The sequence below is a fragment of the Aythya ferina genome (assembly GCF_964211825.1).
Source record: "Aythya ferina genome assembly, chromosome: 3".
Taxonomy (NCBI): domain Eukaryota; kingdom Metazoa; phylum Chordata; class Aves; order Anseriformes; family Anatidae; genus Aythya; species Aythya ferina.
The window spans coordinates 4,728,509-4,750,840 of record NC_140298.1 but is presented as its reverse complement, the minus strand read 5'-3'; the positions used below and the strand labels follow the sequence as shown (position 1 = coordinate 4,750,840).

Below are 22,332 nucleotides of genomic sequence, written 5' to 3'. Positions count from 1 at the left end.
TAAAATAAAACCCGCTCCGTGCCCAAAAACACCGGCTCTGCGCCCAAACGAGCCCCGCTCGCTCCCTCCGTCCCCCTCAGGGGCTGCCTCAGGGCGGGACCGCGCCCCCCGTACGGCAGCGCCCGCTGCCGGCCGCACTTACGCCAGGCGGGAGGCGGCCGCCCAGGCAGGGCGGGCCCCGCTACGCCATTAGCGTAGCCCGCGCTGGGCGGGAAAGCTCGGCTCGCCGCGAGGCCCCCGCACGGCTCCTTCTCGAAGCGGCGCTGCCCGCCTGCAGGTGTCCGCGCCGCCCGCCTGCTCCGCGGCGAGCGCCGCTTGCGGGCAGCAGGCGGCGCGAGGGGCAGCCGCTCGGTGACGTCACGCGGGGCGCCGGCTGCGAGGACCCGGGCGCCTCCTGAGGGTGGCGGCGGCGCCTTCTGGAAGCTTCGCGGCCATCGGGCTCCATCCGCCGCCATCCGCCCTCATCCGCCGCCATCCGCGCCCCATCCGTGCCCGCCCGCTCCCCCCCGCGTCCCCCCGAGCCCCCGGTTGCCCACCCGCGGCGGGGCGGTCGCTCCGTGCCCAGCCGCCATGCCGGAGAACGCGGGGCTCAAGGCCCACGGCCACGGCCCGGGCGGCGGCGGGAGCCGGGCCAAGGGCGCGTACCAGGACCGCGACAAACCCGCCCAGATCCGCAGCAGCAACATCGCCGCCGGCAAGGGTGAGGGGGCCGCGGGGTGCTCCGCGGGGGGCTGGGGGGCGGCTGGGGCGGCCCGGGGCGGCTGCAGACCTGTCCCTGTCCCTGTCTCCTCTCTCTGCAGCCGTCGCGGATGCCATCAGGACGAGCCTCGGACCAAAGGGGATGGATAAAATGGTAACGCGCCCGAGTTCTGTGCATGCTGACATTGCTGAAGGTGCTGCGCGGCAGCGTGGCTGGTAGAGCACCCGTCCCTCTGTCTTGAGCTTCTGTTCCAAGCTTCAAAAGTACTCCTAGTTTTGTGACCAAATTCTATTAATTTAGAGGAAGTGTCAACGAAACGCACATCCCAGTCTGAGAAATGATGCTGTCAGGAAAGCTGTCTTACATCAGGCACCACAATAACAAATTCTGGTCGCTAATCAGTGCTGTTTCCCCTTCAGATCCAGGATGCTAAAGGAGACGTGACGATCACTAATGACGGTGCTACTATCCTGAAACAAATGCAGGTTTTGCACCCTGCTGCCAAAATGGTAAGCGGTTCTCCATCACTCAGTGATACCTGCTAGAGCTTTGTCTCCGGGAGAAATGAACGTAGTAGTGTTTCATATGGATTTGAGGAGCGTTACGCAGCAGTGATAGGGCAAGAGATTTTGCGTGGGATGCCTCAGGACAACCTATTGTGATGGTAAGGTGTGCTGTAGAATTTCAGGTCTTTATTGCTTATCTCAGATTTCTCATGCGTAATCCTTTTCCACTACTTTTTAAGCTATAAAATAGTCTAGCCCACATCTTTTTTAATCTGCGAAAGAAAAGCTGGTGACATCCCAAACCAGTAGGACAGAAGAGAGTCAGAGAAGAGAATGAATTACATTGTGACCCTATGATGCAGTAGCTTGGTCTTTTGAAGTATTAGATCTCCTCGATTTGACTGTGGCTAAAGATGGAAATGAGCTACCCGGGACCCTTCTAAAGTAAGGGGAAAGGTTGACCTGTTACGTGGGAGTGACCTGTTTTATGCTTGGGAGAAAAGTTCCTTGACTTCTGTGGTTTGTTTTTGTCGGTTTGTTTTTAATGGTTGCTCATCCAGCCATATAACGGTATGAGAAGTCACTTGCAAATCAGAAAAGATGCACTTAGTGTGAGATGTGATACTGTGGGTAGCTTCAGCAGCACTGCGTTCTTGGATATCTCTTTTTTGGTAACTGTCAGAGTTTTTGATTAAGCACCATTACATACAAGCTTTTGTTGTAATTCACTGTGTAGCTGGTAGAGCTGTCAAAAGCACAAGATATTGAAGCTGGTGATGGCACTACGTCTGTTGTTGTCATTGCTGGAGCTCTTCTGGATGCCTGTTCCAGACTCCTTCAGAAAGGTGAGCATGTGTATTTAATACAAAAACCTTAGTTATGAACTAGTTAAGTCCCATGTTTGGCTGCATGTTTATCGTGAAGCTGAAAGCTGCTGTTAGCAGCTTAAACGTGAAAGGTAACTTGAGGTTTCACTCGAGTCCCACCAATGATTAAAATTCTCGTTGTTTAGTCTTTTGAGCTGAATACATTACCACTGACACAGGAAACAGTGCCTAACTGACGTGATAGATACTGCCTTGTCAAAGCTCACCTAGATTATACTTGTACTTCTCTCATGGACAGAGAACTACCTAAGAAGGGATAATAAAACTTGAAGCTAGTGATTCTACTCTCTTTTTTCCTACTCAGCAAATGTAGCACTTGCCATCACAAAACTGGGCTTTGAGAATGCCAAGGGAAAACAATATTTTGAGAAAAGTCTTTGCTCTGTCAAACATTGCAGGGAAATGTGCTGTACTTGCCCATGAGGACAAATCCTTAGGAACATAACAGCTTTTTTCCTCAGCTTTAACAATAGACAGTAGTAAGGGGAAGCTACCTACTTACGAGGAACATATTTTGCTAAAATAGTTTATATTTATTCTGATGTTAGTGTCTCTAAATTAACCCCAAATTGTAATGGGAGGTGGGGAAAAAAATAGACCATTGGTATGAAAGTAGGACCAAATATAATCACCTTTTATACAATTCACAGGAATTCACCCCACCATCATTTCTGAGTCATTCCAGAAAGCTTTGGAAAAAGGTATCGAAGTGTTGACCAACATGGCACAGCCCGTTGAACTGAGTGACAGAGAAACCTTGCTAAATAGCGCCACTACTTCGCTGAACTCAAAGGTATGGCTGATTCTCAACCTTCGTACCTCCAGGCAAGCTGAGCCATTCGGCTCTTCCCAGTGCGCTGCTGTTCGCTTATTAAGGATTCCCTCGTGAATCTACTTGGTTTTGAGACAGGAGCTACCCTCCGTTAGACTGACTTCTCAAAAAGCTGTGGCTGATCAAGATTGAATGGACACACTTAAACTGCATTTCGGTCTGAAATACTCAGCAGCTAATATTACTATGTCTAAGAGACATATGCAGGCTTAAACTGAAAAATGGTAACAGAAAAAACAGGTGGGATACTGAGAGCTTTTGCCAGCTTCATGTAGGCAGTTCTTAGTTGTGAGGCAGAGGTTCCTAAAACAGCATCAAAAACTGGAGATGAGTTGTTTGCAAGAACTTCATTCCTGTGATGGCTGGGTGTCAGCTCCTTACTGGTTCTAGAGGGCCAATAGCTCCAAAACAACAATGCACTTGATTCTCTTCCCCAGAATACTCCTTTGCACTGTAGGGTCTCTACAAATGCATTAGTTTCCATTCTGGCAAACTGATCTGGGACGTTCTCAAAAGGCTTATTTTAAGAGTTGAAGACAAAAATTCAAGTTTTTTCTGAAGTCCCTAAAAATAGGTTTTTCCCACCAGCATAGCTGTTCTTTCCTGTGAATGAAGTCACTCTGAAGAAGATGACGCGTTACGAAAAGTCAAACTAGTAGGCAATGGCAATATTATCTAGAAGTTCCTAGCCACCACTTATCAGTGTTAAATCTCACGCTTCTTTATTGTCTGTTGTTAAATCCCGCAGGTTGTGTGTCAGTATTCTAGTTTACTTTCTCCCATGAGTGTGGATGCGGTGATGAAGGTGATCGACCCATCTACAGCTAGCAGTGTGGACCTCAGAGATATTAAAATTGTCAAGAAGTTGGGGTAAGAAGCAGTTTGTGATTAGAGGGTTATGTCTTTATGAAACTTGCTCCCCTAAGTGCTACTCATGGATTGTTTTTTTTTGTTTCCAGAGGAACAATTGATGATTGTGAGCTGGTTGAAGGACTGGTCCTGACGCAGAAGGTGGCGAATACAGGGGTGACTAGAGTGGAGAAAGCCAAAATTGGCCTAATTCAGTTCTGCCTGTCTGCTCCAAAGACAGATGTAAGTTAAATGTAACTGGAGTGAAACCTCTTGCTGCAGTTCTTTGAAGATGCAAATTTAATGACAAAATAATTTTTAAAGATATTGTGTTGTTGTCAGCTCTATTCCGTGGCTGTAGTGAAGGTCTGCTGGGTAATGCTTATTACTCAGAACTCATATAAAGAACTTAGGATTGGTATAAAAGAAAAACGATTTAAAAGTCCAATATTTTGTTATTTAAACAATTTCTAATAATATATTTAGGAAGAAATATCTGGGGGCAGCCTGGGTTGGGGGGAATGGGTTAGAATTAGATGAACTCTGAGGTCCCTTCCAACCCAACCCGTTCTGCGATGATTTTATATTTTACTGAAATTGCTTGCTTGCTTTGAATCCCAGGCTGATAATTTAAGCAAACATCAAGATGTTCTGCATTCTTTATCAAGTCAGCAGTTGGTGATGCTTGGTTTTCTTAACAGATGGACAACCAAATTGTTGTTTCGGATTATGCTCAAATGGACAGAGTACTGCGTGAAGAGAGAGCTTACATTCTCAACTTAGTTAAACAAATTAAGAAGGCTGGATGCAATGTGTTGCTGATTCAGAAATCTATTCTGAGGTATGTCAGTAGCCATTTACAGCTTACTCTGTTCATTTGGGGAACAGCTGGAATTGTTTGGAATATCTGGAAAATGAAAGCTAAACATTAATAGTTGCACTGAGCAGTGTCAGATGGGCTGTGCCGGTGACAGACACACTGGTGGCAGCAGTAGCGTTGTCCGTGTTTTGGATTTAGTAACATCCTCCCTTGGTAGTCTGAAGAACTTCAGCATTGCTGCAAAGAAGCATGCAGCTGGCTAGTGCGACCCAGTTATTAAGACAGGCCTGGACTGACTTCTTCCCTCTTGTTTTTAGGGATGCTCTTAGTGACCTAGCCCTACATTTTCTGAACAAAATGAAGATCATGGTGGTTAAAGACATAGAAAGAGAAGACATTGAGTTTATATGTAAGGTAAAGTGAGTTATATAAATGTCTATGACGGTAACAGTTGTGTTTAAAGATAACACCAAAACCTGAGTACCTAGCTAATGCCAGTTTCTTATAAGACACACATTTCACACTCTGAATGTGATGTAAGAGCTGAGAAGGTGTTTCCCTGAAAGATATTCCTGTTCTGTTGAGTAGTCACACTTTACATCCGCCCCTTACTTTTCTAGGGGGTAGTCCCAGCTGCATTTTACTGTAATACACCAGAAGTATGTTACACAGTATGCTTGCTGACTCTGCAGGTCAGATTCTGGATGTATTCTTACTGTTGGTGGTGGTTATTTTCAGACGATCGGAACTAAGCCTGTTGCTCACATCGACCAGTTTACTCCTGACATGCTGGGGTCTGCTGAGCTGGCAGAGGAAGTCAACTTGAACGGTTCTGGGAAACTAATAAAGGTGGGTGAGCGACAACATGTTAATAGCTTTTTAACATTTGCCAATTCTTTTAATAATAACTACTAACTTGAATGTAATAACTTCAGCACTAAGAAGCCTTAAAGCACCTACTTGTAATCCCTGATGAGCCTCTAGCCTGGGAAGGTTGTGGTTTTGTTCAGCAGATCTCAGCAGTGTTAAAAAAGATGAAAATACCATTTTTTTTTAATTTTGTCCAGTACTCTTTTTAATGCTGTAACGTGTCTTTGTTTCAGATCACAGGCTGCACGAACCCTGGAAAAACTGTAACCATTGTGGTACGTGGATCCAACAAACTTGTTCTAGAAGAAGCTGAGCGTTCGATTCATGATGCCCTGTGCGTCATTAGGTGCTTAGTTAAGAAAAGGTAATATCCCCATTTGGTCAGAGTAATCTAGTACAGTAATACGGAGAGCTAATTATTTATGGACTTATGTAACATGAGGTTTGATTTTAATTTCTCTCCTCAGAGCTTTAATTGCAGGTGGTGGAGCACCAGAGATAGAGCTGGCGCTGCGCTTGAACGAGTACGCTCGCACTTTGAGAGGTATGGACTCGTATTGTGTCCGTGCGTATGGAGACGCGCTGGAGGTCATACCATCCACGCTGGCTGAAAACGCGGGCCTCAATCCTATCTCAACGGTGACAGAGCTGAGAAACAGACATGCTCAAGGAGAGAAAACAGCTGGCATTAATGTCAGAAAGGTAATAAGGAATTGTGGATAGAATTCCAGAGGTAAAAAAGAGAAAAGAAAAAAAAGAAAAATCTTGCATTTTAAAAGAAAAATGCTTAACACTGGGACTAAAATGAAGAGAGGACAAGCTTGCGTATTATAACTGGATTCTCCCAGAATTAGTGTTGAAAGAGAGTATAGCTTGCTTTGTGAGTCTACTTTTGAGTGGATACGTCAGGTAGCCACAGAATGCCTCTACAATAATCATTCCTGTTGGGAACTGTAGCGTGCAAGCCCTTGAGTGGTCTAATTTGAAGTGGGATGTTGTTTCCAGGATTCTGTTAAAACTTGCTACAACTTTCTAGTTGTAGGCTCACTTGCCCTAAGTAAAAAGTGCTTGTTCTTGTAGGGTGGCATTTCCAACATCCTGGAGGAGCTGGTAGTCCAACCACTGCTAGTGTCTGTCAGTGCACTGACTCTTGCCACAGAAACTGTGCGCAGTATTCTAAAGATTGATGATGTGGTGAGTAGTGTTTGCTTCACTTTCTGCTTAATCTTTTTCATAAGCACTAGGATAGTCACTGTAACCTAAATTGATTTAAAATAATTCTATACAATTTTCAATTTTCTACATGATGCTTATGCCATTTGGCCATGTAATATATATAGTGAGATGTTATAGTGAATAAAAAAATAATATATTTGTTACCTATCTTATTTATGTTCTTGTGAACTCTTTGCAGGTGAACACTCGGTAAACTGCATAATGGAAGTTGGGACCGTGTTCCTTCCGTGTAGTCTGAAATGTGGTTTCCTCACCAAAAGCGCCTGTGTGAATTGTCTTAAGAAGTCCACAAAGGCTTACGTACTTTTGTCACATTAATTTAATAAAGTTTCTGGTTTCAACAAGGAAATGTTGTTTATCAATAAACCTGCAGTAGTCTACCCGAGTCTGTACTGTGTAGTTCTGATGAAAATAAGGTAACATTTTTAATGTTGCTTTCCAAACTATTTAGCTCTTGTAAAAATATGTTCTGAACATGCCATTGAACTTCCCCAACTTACACTGTATTACCACAGTAGTTTAGAATTGCTTTTCCTTGAGTTATCCACAGTGGAGTGGTACTTACCTTTCATTAGATTTGGTTCAAGGTTTGAATTGTAGCTGTAAGAATACTATCACCTTCCTTGCCATGCTTTGTCTTCTGGAGCCTGCTTTGGTTTCTGATACTACCCTACACCGTCTTTCCATGAAATTTTATTTAAAATTGGTTTTGGTTACCCAGTGCAGCACTCTATTGTAATATTTAGGTCTTAATTGTTCTGTTTTTTTTTTTTTTTTTCTGTCATGGTGTTCAACTCCCCTTTCTGTTTAGGAAAAGCCTGGGAATGAAACAGGACAGCTCAAGTAATGTACATGTGTATATACACAAACTCAGGAAGAAGTCAAATTACCAACTATACATTTTTATACTGATGCAAATAATGCTCTATGGAGGAATTCATAGAATAAACATTACCATCTGTTAGTATCTAAAGGAAATAACTGCCCTTGTTGAGAAAGGCAGTACTGCAATACTTGTGCATTAGCACAGGAGCAAGCACAGTGCACGTAGGTGAGCCAGTTCAGTAGGGAGAGCTGTAACCTACCTCAGCTACCAGGAAAGCCCTGGATTCCCCAGGTTTCATACAAATAAGAGTTAGTTTGTGTCAAATACATTTCACAGTTTTGAATGTTTATAATTTTGAATATTTTAAAAATTATTTTACTCAGGTCTGAGCTGTGAGTTAACCCTTTAATTCTCACTATTGCTAGAATAGCCACGTTCCTCCTTGGTTAAAGAACTTACTTCCTGACTTAACTTACACTTCTTCCTCAAGAGCTGTAGCTTTTAAGTTTCCACTGCTCTTTTGACTGGCTACTGAAATACTATGCTATGATTTAAAGCTAAGTATGACAACCAGAATCTATATATATATAAATCAGGATATATATATATAAAGGGACAATCAATGGGGACAGTAGCATTCTGTGCACGTTATTTATTGCCTGGTTAAACGTACAAATCACACTTCATAACGGGGTTACTTACAGCAAACACGTCTCAAACTGCCTTTGCCAGTGTGGGTGCCAGCTCTGGTGAGGGCTTGCCCATCGCTTCCAGCTTCCAATTGCGGACAAGACTCCAAGGCGCTGTGTCCAGCGGCGTCGTTTTTTCACGGGTGTCTTCACGCTGTGAAGGACTGAGATTTCTGGCAGTAGCGAGGCAGAGGCGTGGGGCCCCGCCTGCGCTCGCTAATCCCGGCTCCCCCCGCAGCGAGGCGGGCCCTGAGCGAGCCGGGACCGGCCCCAGCGCCGGAGCCATGGCAGCCGTGCCTGCGGCCCCCGGGCCCCGCTCCCCTCCCGGCGCCAGCAGCCGGGCCCCGGCCGCCCAGGTACCGCCGGCACGGGCCCGGGGAGCGGGGAAGGGCGGCCGGGGGGAGCTGCTGGCTGAGAGGGGTGGAGGAAGGGCAGTGCCGAAAGCCGGGGGAAGGGTTTGGGGCTTGGGGGATGGGAGATGATGCAAAGAAAAGGAAAAAATAAAAAATAAAAGTGTGGAAGGGTGTTATGCTGTTTGTTGTGCTATTTTTAGGTGAAGGAACTGGTCCTGTAGCTTCTTTAAGCAGCGCTTAACGTAATGCAAAGGAAGCCTTTTTAATGCAGCCTAACCTGGGTTTAACAGCACTGGTTATTAAACTTGGGCAAGCTCTCCCAAGGGTTAGCCAACATGCAGCATGCTTACCTCCACACAAGGGCGGGCTGCCCAGTGCTGTTTGAACTGAAAGTTGTGCAGAGCCCGCTCACGGCACAGCACGTTACAGAAATGGCTAAAGCAGCATTCCTACAGCACCCAGTGACTTGACTTCAGAATGCTGGAAGACACAGAAGGGCGGTTTGTGGTTTAAGGCTTTTTTTAGAGCTGTGTACTGAGCAAGGAAGGATTACACTTTTTTTTTTTTTTTTTTAACAAAATGGCCCAGCTTTTTTTCTTCTGATAAATCCTTGATCTCATTTCCTGATACAAACATATTGATTACGGAGACAGACTTCAGTAGCCTCAGGATATAAATTATTATACAATAAGATTATTCCATGTGACTCACGTGAAAATCCTTATCCAGGTATCTATGTGGTGTTAGTGCTTCATGCATTAGACAAATAAAGCAATGTTAAACACATTGTTGCTCTTTATCCTAAGAATCAGAAAAATTTACAAATCTCTTCTAGGACGCTCCTGATGTGGCTTCAAATACTGACAGAGAGCAGACCCTCCCTCTACATGGAGACAGTGACAACTGGATAGACTTTTCCAAAATGTGCACTTCCAATCAAGAATATTACTTGAAGCTAGAAGAGTTGAAGAATGCCCATGTGGAGACCATGGCAAAGTTAGAAAGTATGTATCGGAATAAACTCTATTTAAAAGGAGTACAGCCTGTGGCCAGGAAAGATGCTGCTTCTAATGGGTGTTGCAGGTAAGTTTTGGGGTACCTCTTACCTGAAGGTTCTCAAGTGCTTTGCAGACACCAGTAAATACAGCAGTTTTTTGCTGCAGCTGGAAAATGTTACTCTCCCCCTTTCCTATAAGCAGATAATTACAGAAAAGTTAATTAAGTTAATTTTAATCATTAAAAGGCTTATTCACCTTGAGATCTACAACGTGTACATAGCAGGGACTCGGCAATGTGTTTAGTAAAGCCCATTGCCTTTCCTTATGCTGACTTGTTCGTGATCTGAACTTCTTTAAAACTATGATCTGTTGTCAGTGTCCAATGTTCCCTTTTCTCTTTCCTCTCTCCTCTTCTCACCAGCACTGTTCATTTTTTCCTAATGATGATATTGAAAATGGAAGTCTCTGGCTTTGCATTAATATTGGACTGGACTCAAAACAGCTTTTTTTTTCTTTTTCTTTTTCTTCCCTTTTTTAAGGCCAACTTGGGAGAAGAGCTCATATCAGCCCCTAAATTTGCACAAATCCTTCTCCGACTCTGACTTAAGCGATTCCTTAGGCTCAGGTGTATCTGGTGGGTCTGACAAAGGATTAGTATTTGAAGAAAATGGTAGTGAAACTGGATCATCATCATTTGCTAAGCAACGGATTGAAAAAATGTGGGATGGGTTCTCTGTGGAAGACTACATTGCCCGAACCAAACACAGCTTACCAAACTCGCCGGTCTTCAGAACGACGCGGAAGAAGCAGAAGGCATGGTCACCAAAAGTGACTGTGCCCAAGCCTTTCCAGATGACCATTCGAGAAGCTAGAAAAAAAGAACAGAATGTCAAATCAAAGTCCCAGATTGAAATGGAAAATAACTTATTGAAGAAGCAGCTGGAGGAAGAAGCAGAGTGTCAGAAAAAATTCCGAGCTAACCCAGTGCCCGCTGCAGTCTTCCTTCCGCTCTACCATGAAATCATACAAAGAAATGAAGAGCGCAGGAAGTCTGTGAAAGAGAGAAGCAAACTCAAGCTCTTGGCTTCTCAGAAGCCATTTAAATTCATTGAAAGAGAGAAGCAAAGGAATGAAATTAGGAAAATGCAATTAAGAGACCTTTCCACACCTGAAAAGAAACCAAAACCATTCAAAGCAAAACCAATTCCTAAATGTGTTTATAGTCCAGCTGTTAATGACAAGTTACAGGAGGAAGAGCTCTACAGAGAAATTAGGATTAGAATGAGAGCTGAGGAGTTGCTGCGTAATTCATCCCTACCCACCAGCAGGCTGGCTTTAAAGAACACCAATAAAAAGAAGAAACACAAGTGCATGGAACCAAAGGAGACAGAACATAAACCCAAGATCAAACCAGATGTTCCAGATTTTGAACGACTCCACCAGAAATTTCAGAAACGGCTCCTGCAAAAAAAACAGGTGAAACACCTTACAGTCTGTGAACCATTTGATCTTCGTACTCCACACATTCCTTCAAACAAGGGGAAGATTTTGAGGGACATTCAAGAGGATGAAGAAAGGTTGAAGGAAACGCGCTGGCCATACGCCTCTCCAAGACGTAAACCTCAAATGAGAGGTGCAAATTCACCTCTCTCGGGATTTGGAGAATCTAAATCACCAAAAATCACTCAATCCACACAACGAAGGCTACAAGCCATCAGGTGACCACTTTAGTGATGTTCTGCATTTTATAAATACTTAGAGTAGACTTCTTTTGTACTTCTTTCATTAATTCTTCCATACAGTGAATATGAGACTTAAATATATTAAGTTTTATACTATAATTAAGTCCTTACACTAAAATATTGCATACAGGACTTCATTAGTATTTGATTTTTCCAAAACCAGTAGTGCATATTTCTGAACATGCCCACAGGAAAGGGACAAATGACTGCAGTTTCCCAAGTTACACCTGAATCCCTTACAATGGCATGTATCACGTACCCTTTTACACCAACCCTGTTTTCACTCTTTTTTTTCCTTTGAATTTCCTTTACCAAAACTTCCTTTGAAGTCTTGCTCTTGCTTCCAAATGAATTCAGTCTTAGTTTATTTTTCCACCCAGGAATTCACTTGAGGAAAAGAGAAAGCTGGAAGAACAACAAAAAAGAAACAGGACAAAGCAGAAACAAAGAACGAAAAAATTGCAGAAAATTGTTACAACTCGGGCTGAGGCCAATGACCCACATCAGAGCCTAGCTCAGATGTCTAAATCCAAATTAGAAACATTCAGGTATTTTGTTTCATTCCCCTGAATCCTGAACCTCTGAATTTACATTGTATGTTAAGCATACAATGTAAAAAATAGCAGAGTTTAAGTGTATGTAATTACTCATTTGATAAATTATACACTGTACCAGCAGCTAGTTAAAAACAAATGTGGCCAAATTTAGTATTGCAACTGGGAAGACTGCTGCCCATTCTAATATCTCAGTCTATACCTTCTACTTCATAGTGTTACAGACCAGCTAACGGGAGAGTCCAGTCTTTTCTAAATTGACGTACCAAGTAGCAATGAAAGTTAAGTTTAAAAAATGGTAAGGAAAAGGTGTAGCGTAATTGAGAGTGCTGGGTTGATAGATGTTGATATGGCTGCACAATTCATTTCTTTGTCCTAATAGTTCCCCACTTCAGAAAGAAAAGCAAAATAGTAGTATGACTTGAGTTTAGCACTTGTATCAACAGCAAAGCAGGAAGCTGCCACGTAGTCCAAAGACAGATGAAGCCAAAGCACGGAGAAGAAACAGCAATGGTCTAGGAGAAGTGGGGCTTAGGTAGCGTCCTGGACAGCAGAGATGCATCAGTAGAGATGCAGAACAAAAGGGACAGTCCCTTCTAATTATTGTGTCAGTCAGAGTTCAAGCCCAATGCTTTCTGGACATGACCAGCAGGTACTGTTAATAACAGGACCTTTATAATGCAGTCGTGCCTGGGCAGATGATCTGCTGACTCTGGGACAGAAGCAGAAAGCAACCTGAATTACAGCAGCAAGGTGGAGAATTAGGAAAGACAGTGGGTGTATTTACGGATTTGATTTAAGTTCATTCAACAGCAGACTTCACATTACAGTATTTAGCTTAATCAGATTTTAGGAGTAGAGTGAAAAAACTCACGCTTAATTCTTCTCTGCACATAAAATGATGCTATTACAAAGCAAGACTCCTTCCCTAGTGCTGATGCATTAAGGGTGGTACAAGTGCTTAACTTGATAATGCTTATTGCAACATGGGCTGGGTGATAAGGTACATTAATGTAAGTGCTCTTCTAACAGATAATTGGGTTTGTAGAAAGCCTTCTGAGAGAGCAAGCACGTAGAAACAATGAAGTTCACTCCCTTAAAATGGTAAATAACTTGCCTTAATGCACAGCCATATTCAGAGAGTGGTAGGGGAAGAGGAGGCGGGGAAGAGAGATGTCCCCGAGCTCTCATACCCGCCCTTCAGTGCCTGACTTGGTAACGCTAGAGCTGGCCCAGTGCAGATGAACGTCAAACCAGTAAGATTTAGGAACTGAGGTGCAGCACCACGTGAACACAGCCATGTTATTTCCAGGGCCTGTGCAGCCCCCCTTCAGCTATGCTTAAGCTAATTAGTGAGTCCTGTAGTGCTTCATGCTACAGCCCCTGACACGTCCTCTGCTTCGTTTGCCAGCACTCCAGGTTGCAAAGAACTTGGGAGCTCAGGTACAACCCTGAGCTGGCTCCATGTGTTCCCACACTGCCTGACAAAATAATCCGTGTTAGAACTGAGGCAATGAACTAGATCTGCAAGAACTAGCTCCAAATTTTATGGGGCCACTGTTAAAGCCTTAAGGGATGTGAATCAACAGTGCATCATCAGGGTCTTTGTCACACACACGGGATTACAGCCCATGCTAGCTGGATTAGCAAGGACTTGCTATGACCTGAGCTATCATTTCAGCTGACGAAGCAACGGTTCTGTCATCCCACCACACTGAGACCTTGACAAAGCAGCTGGGAAAAAAGGGTACTATGATCCAGAACACAGCCACCCTTCTTGTGAGAAGAGGGGTTGGTAAAATAGCAAAAGATTCTTCCATCATAAAAAAACTTATCTTTTATATATTTTTAAGTAGGACAACATTAAGTTTGTCATAAGCAATTCAACTTCCGTCTGCTGTAGGAAATTACTTCTTCTATTATAGACAATAATCATTTGTTGTATTTCCCTTAGGAATTACGAGAAGCAGAGAATGCAAGAATATTTGCAAGAGTTACAAGAAATGGAAGAAAGAGTAAACCAAAGGCCATTGCTTTTGGAAAGAGTCACTCAGGTTGTCTTGCTTCTCTGTTCTTTTCAATATCATCTTCAATTACTGTGTATAGCACTTGTAGTCAGTCAAGCATTTTTAGAAGGTATTTGAACACTATTTTTTAGGCCAGTATTTGTCCATTCTAATCTCCATTGCTCCACCTCTGTATAAATATTTTTCTGTAAGTGTTCACGGCAGGCTTGCACAGGGAGGAGAGGTGGCTGTTCTAAACATGTCATCTGATTCAATTATAACACAGCTGTAAATAAAACAAGAGCATACAGCAAAAACATGAGAGGTTTAAGTTGGGAAAAGTGCTAAGAGAACTCAAGCATTCTTCATGTCTACTGTGAAGCTGAGATGCAGTATGTTAATTTCTCCATTTCCTTACAACCACGTGGTGGTAGTGTAGTCCCTGACTGTGTGACAAACAGAGAGATACCAAGTTGTACCTCACCAGTTCCCTCGTCCCTTCTGTGTGTGCTCCTTGGTCTGGCACCACTGCAGGGGCAGGAACATTAATGCAGATTGGACAAGTCCTCCTCACTCAGGTGTTACCTGGAGGTCTAGAGTTCACCCCCTCCATTTCAGAGGCAGAGATACAGATCTAGGCCATTCATCAGAGAGCACTGCAAGAGGGTAAAGCAATACCATCTTTTTGAGCAGCAGCTCCCCCAGAGGGAAGACAGAAGGAGAAGAGGGAAGAGAGAAGCCCTAGGAAAACTACTTCTGATTTTTCCTATCTGCACCTTCTTCCTCCTCCCTCAGTAACAGCATACAGAATATAGAGCTTTTCATTACCCAGTGGGTGCAGGGAGCAATCTGCATTTAAACTAGTAAAGGAAAAAGGAGGAAAACCTGGTATAAAATTTTCATGTGGTTTTGCCATTCTCCCCTGCAGTTAATAATTCAACTTGCCGGATGCAAATAAGGAAACTGAGTATTAATAAACAAAAGTATCTGAAGACAGGCCATTTAATGCATTTAGATAATACTTAACCATTGTGTTTTTCCTACAGAAAAATGCCAGAATAGCTGCAGAAAAGCATTATTCTAATACACTGAGAGCTCTGGGGGTATGTCCAGAGTTTGTTTCAAAGAAAGGACAAACAACTAAATTGCTAGGATGCTCCAATGCTGAAGATTTTGGTCTTGATGTCAAAGAAAGGTAGAGATTACTGAAGGCTTTTTCTTTTTTTTTGCCACTACATATCTAGAAATTAGAAAGTCATTTTCAATGTTGAGAAAATTATTTGCAGTATCTCCCAGGTAAATATTTTACTGGATGTAGTTAGTAATACTAATGGTAGCATTACTGTACATTTTACTGTTTTTCCTGAATTAACTATCATTTCGTAAATCCAAGGAGAGCACTGGTTATGCTACACACAAGGCATTTCAAAGAAAAATGAAGAATAAGAAACATTTTTGGTTGGTTCCTTTTACCAAAAATTCTGGCAGGTTGCTGAGAAGTCATTTCATACTGCATTACTTTTACTGTTTTTTTAAAGTAAGCCTTATAAAAATACTTCTCAATATGCATTCGATATTATGACATAATATCTAATTAGATATGGAAAAAATGAAAAATAAATGGAAAAATTAATATATATGTAAGCAATACTGTTACTTTCTAGCATAAAAGCAGACTCTAGTATCCCCCCTTCCCTTTTCCTTCACCGATTACACCCCAGCCAAGTCTACCAGGATTTGTCCTAGATTACCTGAAGGGCGTAATCCTTTAAAAGCTACTTTAAAACACATTACCTGAAAATAAAAATAACATACAAATTGTCTTTTCAGAGCCAACAAGGATAAAGTGAAAGAAAGAGAATCCTTCCTTTCAGCAGAAGCAGTTGACATCAGCCCTCAGGCTGAGCAGTCCTGCGAGGAGGAGGAAGAGAGGAGAGAAGGTGTCAGAGCTTCCACAAAAGACAGTAAATCCAGTGAGGCAGAGGACGAGGAGGAGACCAGAGCCAGCCCTCACGTTCAGCAGCCTTGCCACACAGGGGAGGCCAGCCCCGGCTCTGACCAACACTGTGAAGAGGAGGATGGGGAAGCAAAGGCAGGCCTTCCACGTGACCATTCCCTGGAGGAGGAGGAAGATGAGGAGGAGAATCAGTCAAGACCTAGCTCTCAGTCCGACCGGTCCCCTGAGCCACAAGAGGGTCAGTCCGACCCTGAAGCTGAGGGTGCCTTTGGGTATGAGGATGAGGAATACGAAAGTGATGATTCGGAAGAGAAAGCCAGTGATGGTGAAGCTGACTGAAGGGCAGGCAGACAGGACAGGCTGGTGCTCAGGAACCTATTTCATTGCTGGCGGTGAAATAGACACTAAAGAAAAATTTGTCTTTTTGCTACTGATATGAAATTTTGTGAATTTAAAGCTCTTAGCTTTGCAGTCTTTTTAGCACAGAAACCTTGTTGATTTTCCAGTGAGAAAGATCAAGTTATTCCTTTCCACCAAGAAAATTACTTTCATTCATCTTCTTTATTTTAGACCTCTGTGACATTAGTGCAGTTTGGTTCATAAAATTAACACCAAACAGTGGTTAAAAATAATGTCTTGCATGCTGTGTTGTTAACTACTGAGGTCTTAGCACGTTCAGCTTTTCCGTGTACTGGCAAAGCCAGCTGAGATTTTGGAGCAGTAATTTGCTATTATCAATGCCTCCCAGGCTCAAACATCACAGTCCTTTTGGGCTCTGTTCCTGCAATATCTTCTAGGATGGCAACGAACTGGCAAGGGTTTGTTGTGCAAGACCTCTCATTGTTTTCAGCAGAGCAGCTGTAAGGAAGACAACTGCAGTTAGACAAAATGGCCAAATTCATCTGTGCAGTTCCTCCCTCCTGCTCCCAGGGAGCTTGTTCTCTCCCCACTTAAGTGAGCTGAATTGGCTCAGTGATGGGTCAGAGGAGTGCCAGGGCCAGAAAAGAAGTGACTCCTTTTGGAGGAAACAAGCTGTTAGATCAACTTCAGTGTTTTGTTCAGCTAATATACAAAGAGCATCGCAGTTGCTGAAGGCTGTTCCTATAGAGAAGAAAAAAAGATGCACCAAAATACACTGAGAGGAGTCATTTAAACTCTTACAGAGCTTTTTAACATTTGTAGACAAGTGAGGTAGAAGAAAAGTCAGTAGAATATCTTGAGAAAAAAAACACGTTATGCTACCAGATCTTGTATTACTACCTAACCAGGATAGAAAATTGTGTTCTTTCCCCTCCGTTTTGTTTTAAAGAGCTCTTCCTGTGATCATGTAAAATAGTTCATTACCATAATAACAAATGCCGACATTAAGTTTCTTTATTGAGAGAGTAAGCATACTTTAAAAAGAGAACCTTACATCTCACCAACTGTAGTTGCATGGAAGTCTGCTAAGGAAGTGCTTTAGTACCTTTCTTCACACACTTGTTACTCAGGACTTCAGCTACTACACAACACAACATGCAAGTTGGTGTTTTTTTAGTTTAGTTTTGTTTTGTTTTTTGTTTGTTTGTTTTTCCCCTCTATTTATATCGCTAGTGGCTTCTCCTACTGTTACTAGCTTTCCTGCTAACCTGTCAAATGCAGTGTTAGGAAAGAAAGTAGAAGAAAACATTTATGTAACAAACCACAAATAAGGATTTCAAACAAGCTTTCTCTGCTTAGTAGAGAACAGTATACTATGACTTTGCAGAAGCACTCAAAACACGTTCATTGAATAGTAAATATTATATTTCTTAAAACTAACGAGTTTGCAAAAGCATCTGTAATGACTAGGGATATGGGTTTGGCTTTTTTTGTTTGTTTTAGGTTGGGGAAGGGGAGTGTTGTTTGTTTTCCTCAGGTTTCCTTCCAAACTGCATGTAAAAGCACTAACTAAATCTATTATTTCTTCCTCCATACTTTGAGAAACTGTGTCCTAGTGTTTGGATTTTTATCTTTTCTCTTTTTTTTTTAATTTATTTTGAAGTGTGGCCTAACTAATATGAATTCTAAACTTATTTGTTTTATTTAAATAAAACTTCCATTGCATATTTATCTTATATTAAAATATTAATCATTGTTTCACAATTAAAATATTAGTTTACAATGAAGTTATACTTGACAACGCCACAATATAAACTCAAGGTTGGTTAGCTTGCGGTAGTTATTATACAATAATTCTGAAAAGTTGTACAATATGTTATTGAATTTATAGCCACATATTACTGATATGCATCTCTTTTGGAAACAAGTTTTTGTTTGTTTTGAAAGAAAGCAGACAAGCTTCAGAGAGTTTTCTCATATAGAGATTATTTGAAGAATTTTCAAATCAGTTTATAAAATCTTAACACATTAACAAATAATACATTCATGTTCTTCTAGAACACTCACTTGAGTGTTCACTAGAGTGAACACTAGTGAACACTCAAATGAGTGTTCTAGAAGAACATAAATGTATAATTGTTGAGCCAGTAAGACAGAGCATAAGAAATGTCACTGAAAACCTCATTTGAACTAGGAGGTAGCAAAAACAATCTTCAGAAGAACAGATTTAATGAACACATGGATAACTGTGATATAACAAGGAAGAGTTAAGCACAGCTTTTGGAGGTTATGCCTCAACTTTTCCGGCATGTCCAAAAGAGCCAAGCTAAACGACATGGACTAAGGAAATCCAGTTGATATGGTTTAACTAATTGACAATGTGCCATTAAAAGATCCCAAGTAAGCCAGCCTTACTGTACAAGAAGAAAGGTCCTCATGAATTAGTAATCACTTAAGCCATCAGGGAAGAAAAGGTCAATTTTAACAGTGTAAATGCACTTATCAGCGGACATTCAATGAGATTCAAATTGTTCAACATACTCAGACGTGATCTGTAGTGCTGAGGCCACAGAGTATTCAATGCTATGATTAAATTCACCTGACTGCAAAGAACATGCCGAGTGATCTTATGAAGTGGAATGACAGAAGAGTAGATATCATTCATTTTTAGCAATTGCAAATAAATGCATGTGAGGGTAAAAAAAAAAATTCCTAGATTATACGATACCATATACTGGAAAAAATAAATTCCAGCATGAATACTGTGAGCAGTCCTAGCCCTCCCATCTTAAAAGGGATTGATTTATTTGTTATAGGACTGGAAGAATTCGACAAGAATGATCAAAGAAAAGATGGGGTTTTCATTTGACAATAACATACATAGGATTCTTTAATTTGGAAAAAGAATATTAAACTCTGAGACATTAGGGCAACCACTTTGAGAAGCACAGATGTTGAAAAGGAAAGCAATGTGAAATCTAAATAAAAAAAACATTCAGTAGTAGCATTACAAGCAAGAAAAAAATACTGTATGGATAAATAATACTCTAAGAAAATATATGGGGATAAGTACTCCAATAAGGATTTAAAAAGGAATGAAATAGCAATGAAAAGTCACATGAAAGAACAAAATGTGGACAGACTGGTCAGGATGAATTAAATCTCATGAAGCAAGTACAGCAACAAAAGTTTCAGATATATGACTAAACAATAAAAAGAGGTGTGGATACCATACTGTCATGAGATGAACAGTAGGCAGGCCTAAAAACTAAGTCTTCCCTCCCCAGCACAGTCAGGTGGATGATTTAAAATGTAGATGAGACAAGAAAAAGCTAAAAGGATAATGATGTTTAAATGAAGATGTCTATATTTAATGAAAAAAAAAATACAGTAACCTCAGCACAAAAATTCAAATCCAGATGAGAGGTTTTGGTAAATTACCAGGATGTAGTATAGCACAATAGGAAAGCAGAATAAAATATGTACTGCTTTCTGTCAGAACTCAAATCTATTTAATGCAATTAACATGGAGAAAAATAATTCATTTGAATCACTAAGGATGATATAATAGAAACATTTTAAGGTAAGAAGCTCACTAAAGGACAGATTATGAGTTATGCTTTCAGAGAAACTATCAGGAGAGAGATGAGCAGAAGTTTCTCACAGATTATTGAATATTCTGACTTTAGTATTTTAATTAATGTCCAAAACACAGAAGTAGAAACATATTCAAAAATTTGCAAAGAAAATGAGGAAGGTGTATTTAAAAAGGATTAAAAATATCACATGGGAAGAAGAGGATAACTTTGTAGACTGTATTCTTAACTAAGTATTTCAAAGTGCATGAATAACTTCTGTAATTTGGGAATTTGTCACCTAAAGCTATAAGGAGAAAGACCCAGATGACTTTTGGGCAACGGGTAATTGACCACAAATTCTTATCATAAAAAGGAAATCTAAAAATCTAAGGATGTGTCAGGCAAAATATTTCCAACAGGGTTGGAAGAACAGTACAAGCAAGTCTGCGAAGACATCCCTTCTGGGTTTCAAAGTAATTCTCACAATGCTGAATACAAGGTGGAGCCTTTTTTGGTAATTCCATACTAAGCTTCCCCCCATTGCATCTGCTCACATCTGCCACAGGAAGCACAACACCCAGCTGGAATCCAACAAGGGTATGGGAGCAAGAAAAGATGCCACTGTAGACTATTAGACAACACTTTGTGCTTTCAACAGACAACAGCCCCTCTTTTCAGGATGGTGTTTGTCTTTCAGTTTCTGACTTCCAAATCTCCCCTGCATTTCTCTAGCTTTCTTTGTATATATGGTATCACTCCCTCTAGAAACCATCTTCTGGAATTCATGATTACCAAAACATCAAGCAGGAGGTTACGTTCTCTTTTCCTTTAAGGAAAAATGATTGCATCATTACCTTCCTGAATTAAATATTGGAATTACACACAAGGTTACAGCTGCTGAAAAACAGATTAACAAAAAAAAAATTGTTTTTGAAGAAAACTTTTAAAGTCATCACTAATTTGAAATGATTTAACTGTCTCATTTAGAGTCCTCACACTTTCAGAATGGCAGAAAGCAAAATGTTTGCCTCAGTATAGCAGATACAGGTACTCCAAAAAATTAAACCATGCATTAAGAACTATTTCTGAAAGTATGTCTATAGATTTGCCCATAAATTTCTGTCAAACAAGGTTTGTATGCCAAATACGTTTGTCCAGAAAGACCGACTAGTCCATGATTACAAGAGATGGCAGATGCACGCTTACTAACTTAAAACATGCAGATAGAATTGGAAATGGCTTGAGGTCTGTTCAGTGGAATTTCAGTTTTATATCCCTGGTTGTATAATACATGTATTTTGCTAATTACTTGGCGGGAGGAGGAAAAAAAAAAAAAAAAAAAATGCTCTTGCATATGCCAGCAAAACTCAAAATTGCTTCTTTCTTCAACAGGAATTCAAGGTATTTCAGAAATGCCAGTTTAAAACTAAGGCTTACAATAGTATCAGAAAAATTCCCCTCCCTACTTGCATACTAAAAAGACCATCGGTCAAATGTAGAAGCATAAAAATCAGGGATTGTGTGAGGTGAACTGTGCAGATACAAAGAAAGTTGTGGGACCTGATGGACTGCTTTAGATATTAGTTTTGTATTACAGAGTAACAGCATTAAGAGGCTTCCAGCATGCTAAGTGTGCACAAACTCAGAAATAAATCCCCAATCCAGTCTTACAGGGCATCACCGCATACTTCAGAGGAAGTGCATCATGTTTACCCACAACGTTAATCCTTTCATGGGCAGCTGAACTCCCAGAAAGGGCAGCTTTCTTCCCATCTTTTCCTCCTTGTTTTGCAGACCCTTCCGACTCAAATTAAGTCATTAAATTAGCCCAGCCAAAAGGAGTGGTTGAGGCTAAAGGATGGGACGAACAAACAGGACTTCTCGCTTTTAGCAGTAGCCAGTTATGATAATCAGTGTCTCACAGTGCTGCATCCAAGGATTAGACACAGGAAAATCCCCCACATGCTTAAGTGGCTGCAGTACAGGGAGGACAGATGTCCACAGGCAAGAAACAGTTTTCTTTTCTGACAATTAAGACTGGCAACAAGACTGTGTTTAATTGCGTGAACAGATAAGGTACCATGGAAGCCAGTTGCCAACAAGACTAAAACCAAATGTATTTGCCTTTGCACAGCTCCAAACTTGCTACTAATAGTTAGGCTTTACTAACAAGCCGATTACTAACAATAGTTACTAGGCAGGTTAGTAATAAGAAGGTTAGTAAGAGTAAGCAGGTTACTGATTAACAGTAAGTAACCCTACTGCAACACAGGTAGGAAATTCTGGTTTCCAGCATACTGAGCTGTTACAACCCCTGCCATTATCACATTATTCAGCTCACTACTCTGTTTTCAAACACATCCCTCCACACTCACAGACATACATGGTTCTCGTGAAGGGCTTCTGATAACTTGCTATGCTTTTAGTGTATGTTTCATGCCACTGTACGATTTCTAGAATGGATATAAACACAATTTCCTTTTGTATTAAGTAGTAAAAGCTAACAAACAAAAATCAGTCCTTACAGCTCTTGCTGCATCTCTTCCTTGCTGATTAAGTTCTTCTCTGT

The 22,332-nt window shown here is 41.4% G+C and overlaps 3 protein-coding genes and 1 long non-coding RNA gene across 8 annotated transcripts in view; 2 read left to right on the top strand and 2 right to left on the bottom strand.

Moving 5' to 3' along the window:
- The window catches only part of LOC311433969 (uncharacterized protein), a gene marked incomplete at its 5' end in the record, with an annotated part of 114,768 nt that extends 114,313 nt beyond the window's left edge, over window positions 1–455 (bottom strand). For both annotated transcript variants that reach the window (XM_084513706.1, XM_084513707.1), the window contains one exon: window positions 143–455. In XM_084513706.1, coding sequence (XP_084369832.1) covers window positions 143–455 — 313 coding nt within the window. The remainder of the gene's footprint in view (window positions 1–142) is intronic.
- CCT4 (chaperonin containing TCP1 subunit 4) lies at window positions 428–7,080 on the top strand. Its single transcript, XM_084513702.1, has 14 exons — window positions 428–700; window positions 801–853; window positions 1,120–1,209; window positions 1,943–2,051; window positions 2,744–2,886; window positions 3,674–3,795; window positions 3,885–4,017; window positions 4,476–4,615; window positions 4,912–5,008; window positions 5,333–5,443; window positions 5,698–5,828; window positions 5,932–6,166; window positions 6,545–6,658; window positions 6,879–7,080. The coding sequence occupies exons 1-14, from the start codon at window positions 571–573 to the stop codon at window positions 6,891–6,893; spliced, it is 1,623 nt and encodes a 540-aa protein (XP_084369828.1). The 5' UTR covers window positions 428–570; the 3' UTR covers window positions 6,894–7,080.
- FAM161A (FAM161 centrosomal protein A) lies at window positions 6,979–17,929 on the top strand. Of its 4 annotated transcripts, none has more exons than XM_084513696.1 (7): window positions 6,979–7,116; window positions 9,404–9,651; window positions 10,106–11,284; window positions 11,689–11,856; window positions 13,817–13,916; window positions 14,915–15,063; window positions 15,699–17,929. In XM_084513696.1, exons 2-7 carry the CDS (start codon window positions 9,491–9,493, stop codon window positions 16,162–16,164), a joined length of 2,223 nt encoding a protein of 740 aa, XP_084369822.1. In that variant the 5' UTR covers window positions 6,979–7,116; window positions 9,404–9,490; the 3' UTR covers window positions 16,165–17,929. The 4 variants fall into 4 exon arrangements, with proteins under 4 accessions (XP_084369822.1, XP_084369821.1, XP_084369823.1 ...); XM_084513695.1 differs by lacking the exon at window positions 6,979–7,116 and adding an exon at window positions 7,234–8,571; XM_084513697.1 differs by lacking the exons at window positions 6,979–7,116; window positions 11,689–11,856 and adding an exon at window positions 7,234–8,571.
- On the bottom strand, window positions 17,737–19,064 carry LOC311433975. Its single transcript, XR_014691159.1, has 2 exons — window positions 18,275–19,064; window positions 17,737–18,236 (listed from the first exon to the last, which is right to left on the bottom strand). It is a non-coding gene; the product is annotated as an uncharacterized lncRNA (long non-coding RNA).
- Window positions 19,065–22,332: the final 3,268 nt, after the last annotated feature.

What these genes read in the sequence shown, in the direction of transcription:
- CCT4 (XM_084513702.1), top strand. Translation starts at nt 571, where the DNA reads ATGCCGGAGAACGCGGGGCTCAAGGCCCACGGCCACGGCCCGGGCGGC. An exon ending in CAAAGGGGATGGATAAAATG is followed by an intron (nt 854 to 1,119) that starts GTAACGCGCCCG and finishes TTTCCCCTTCAG; the next exon opens with ATCCAGGATGCTAAAGGAGA. An exon ending in GTTCTGGGAAACTAATAAAG is followed by an intron (nt 5,444 to 5,697) that starts GTGGGTGAGCGA and finishes TCTTTGTTTCAG; the next exon opens with ATCACAGGCTGCACGAACCC.
- FAM161A (XM_084513695.1), top strand. Translation starts at nt 8,500, where the DNA reads ATGGCAGCCGTGCCTGCGGCCCCCGGGCCCCGCTCCCCTCCCGGCGCC. An exon ending in GCCGGGCCCCGGCCGCCCAG is followed by an intron (nt 8,572 to 9,403) that starts GTACCGCCGGCA and finishes AATCTCTTCTAG; the next exon opens with GACGCTCCTGATGTGGCTTC. An exon ending in TCCAAATTAGAAACATTCAG is followed by an intron (nt 11,857 to 13,816) that starts GTATTTTGTTTC and finishes TATTTCCCTTAG; the next exon opens with GAATTACGAGAAGCAGAGAA.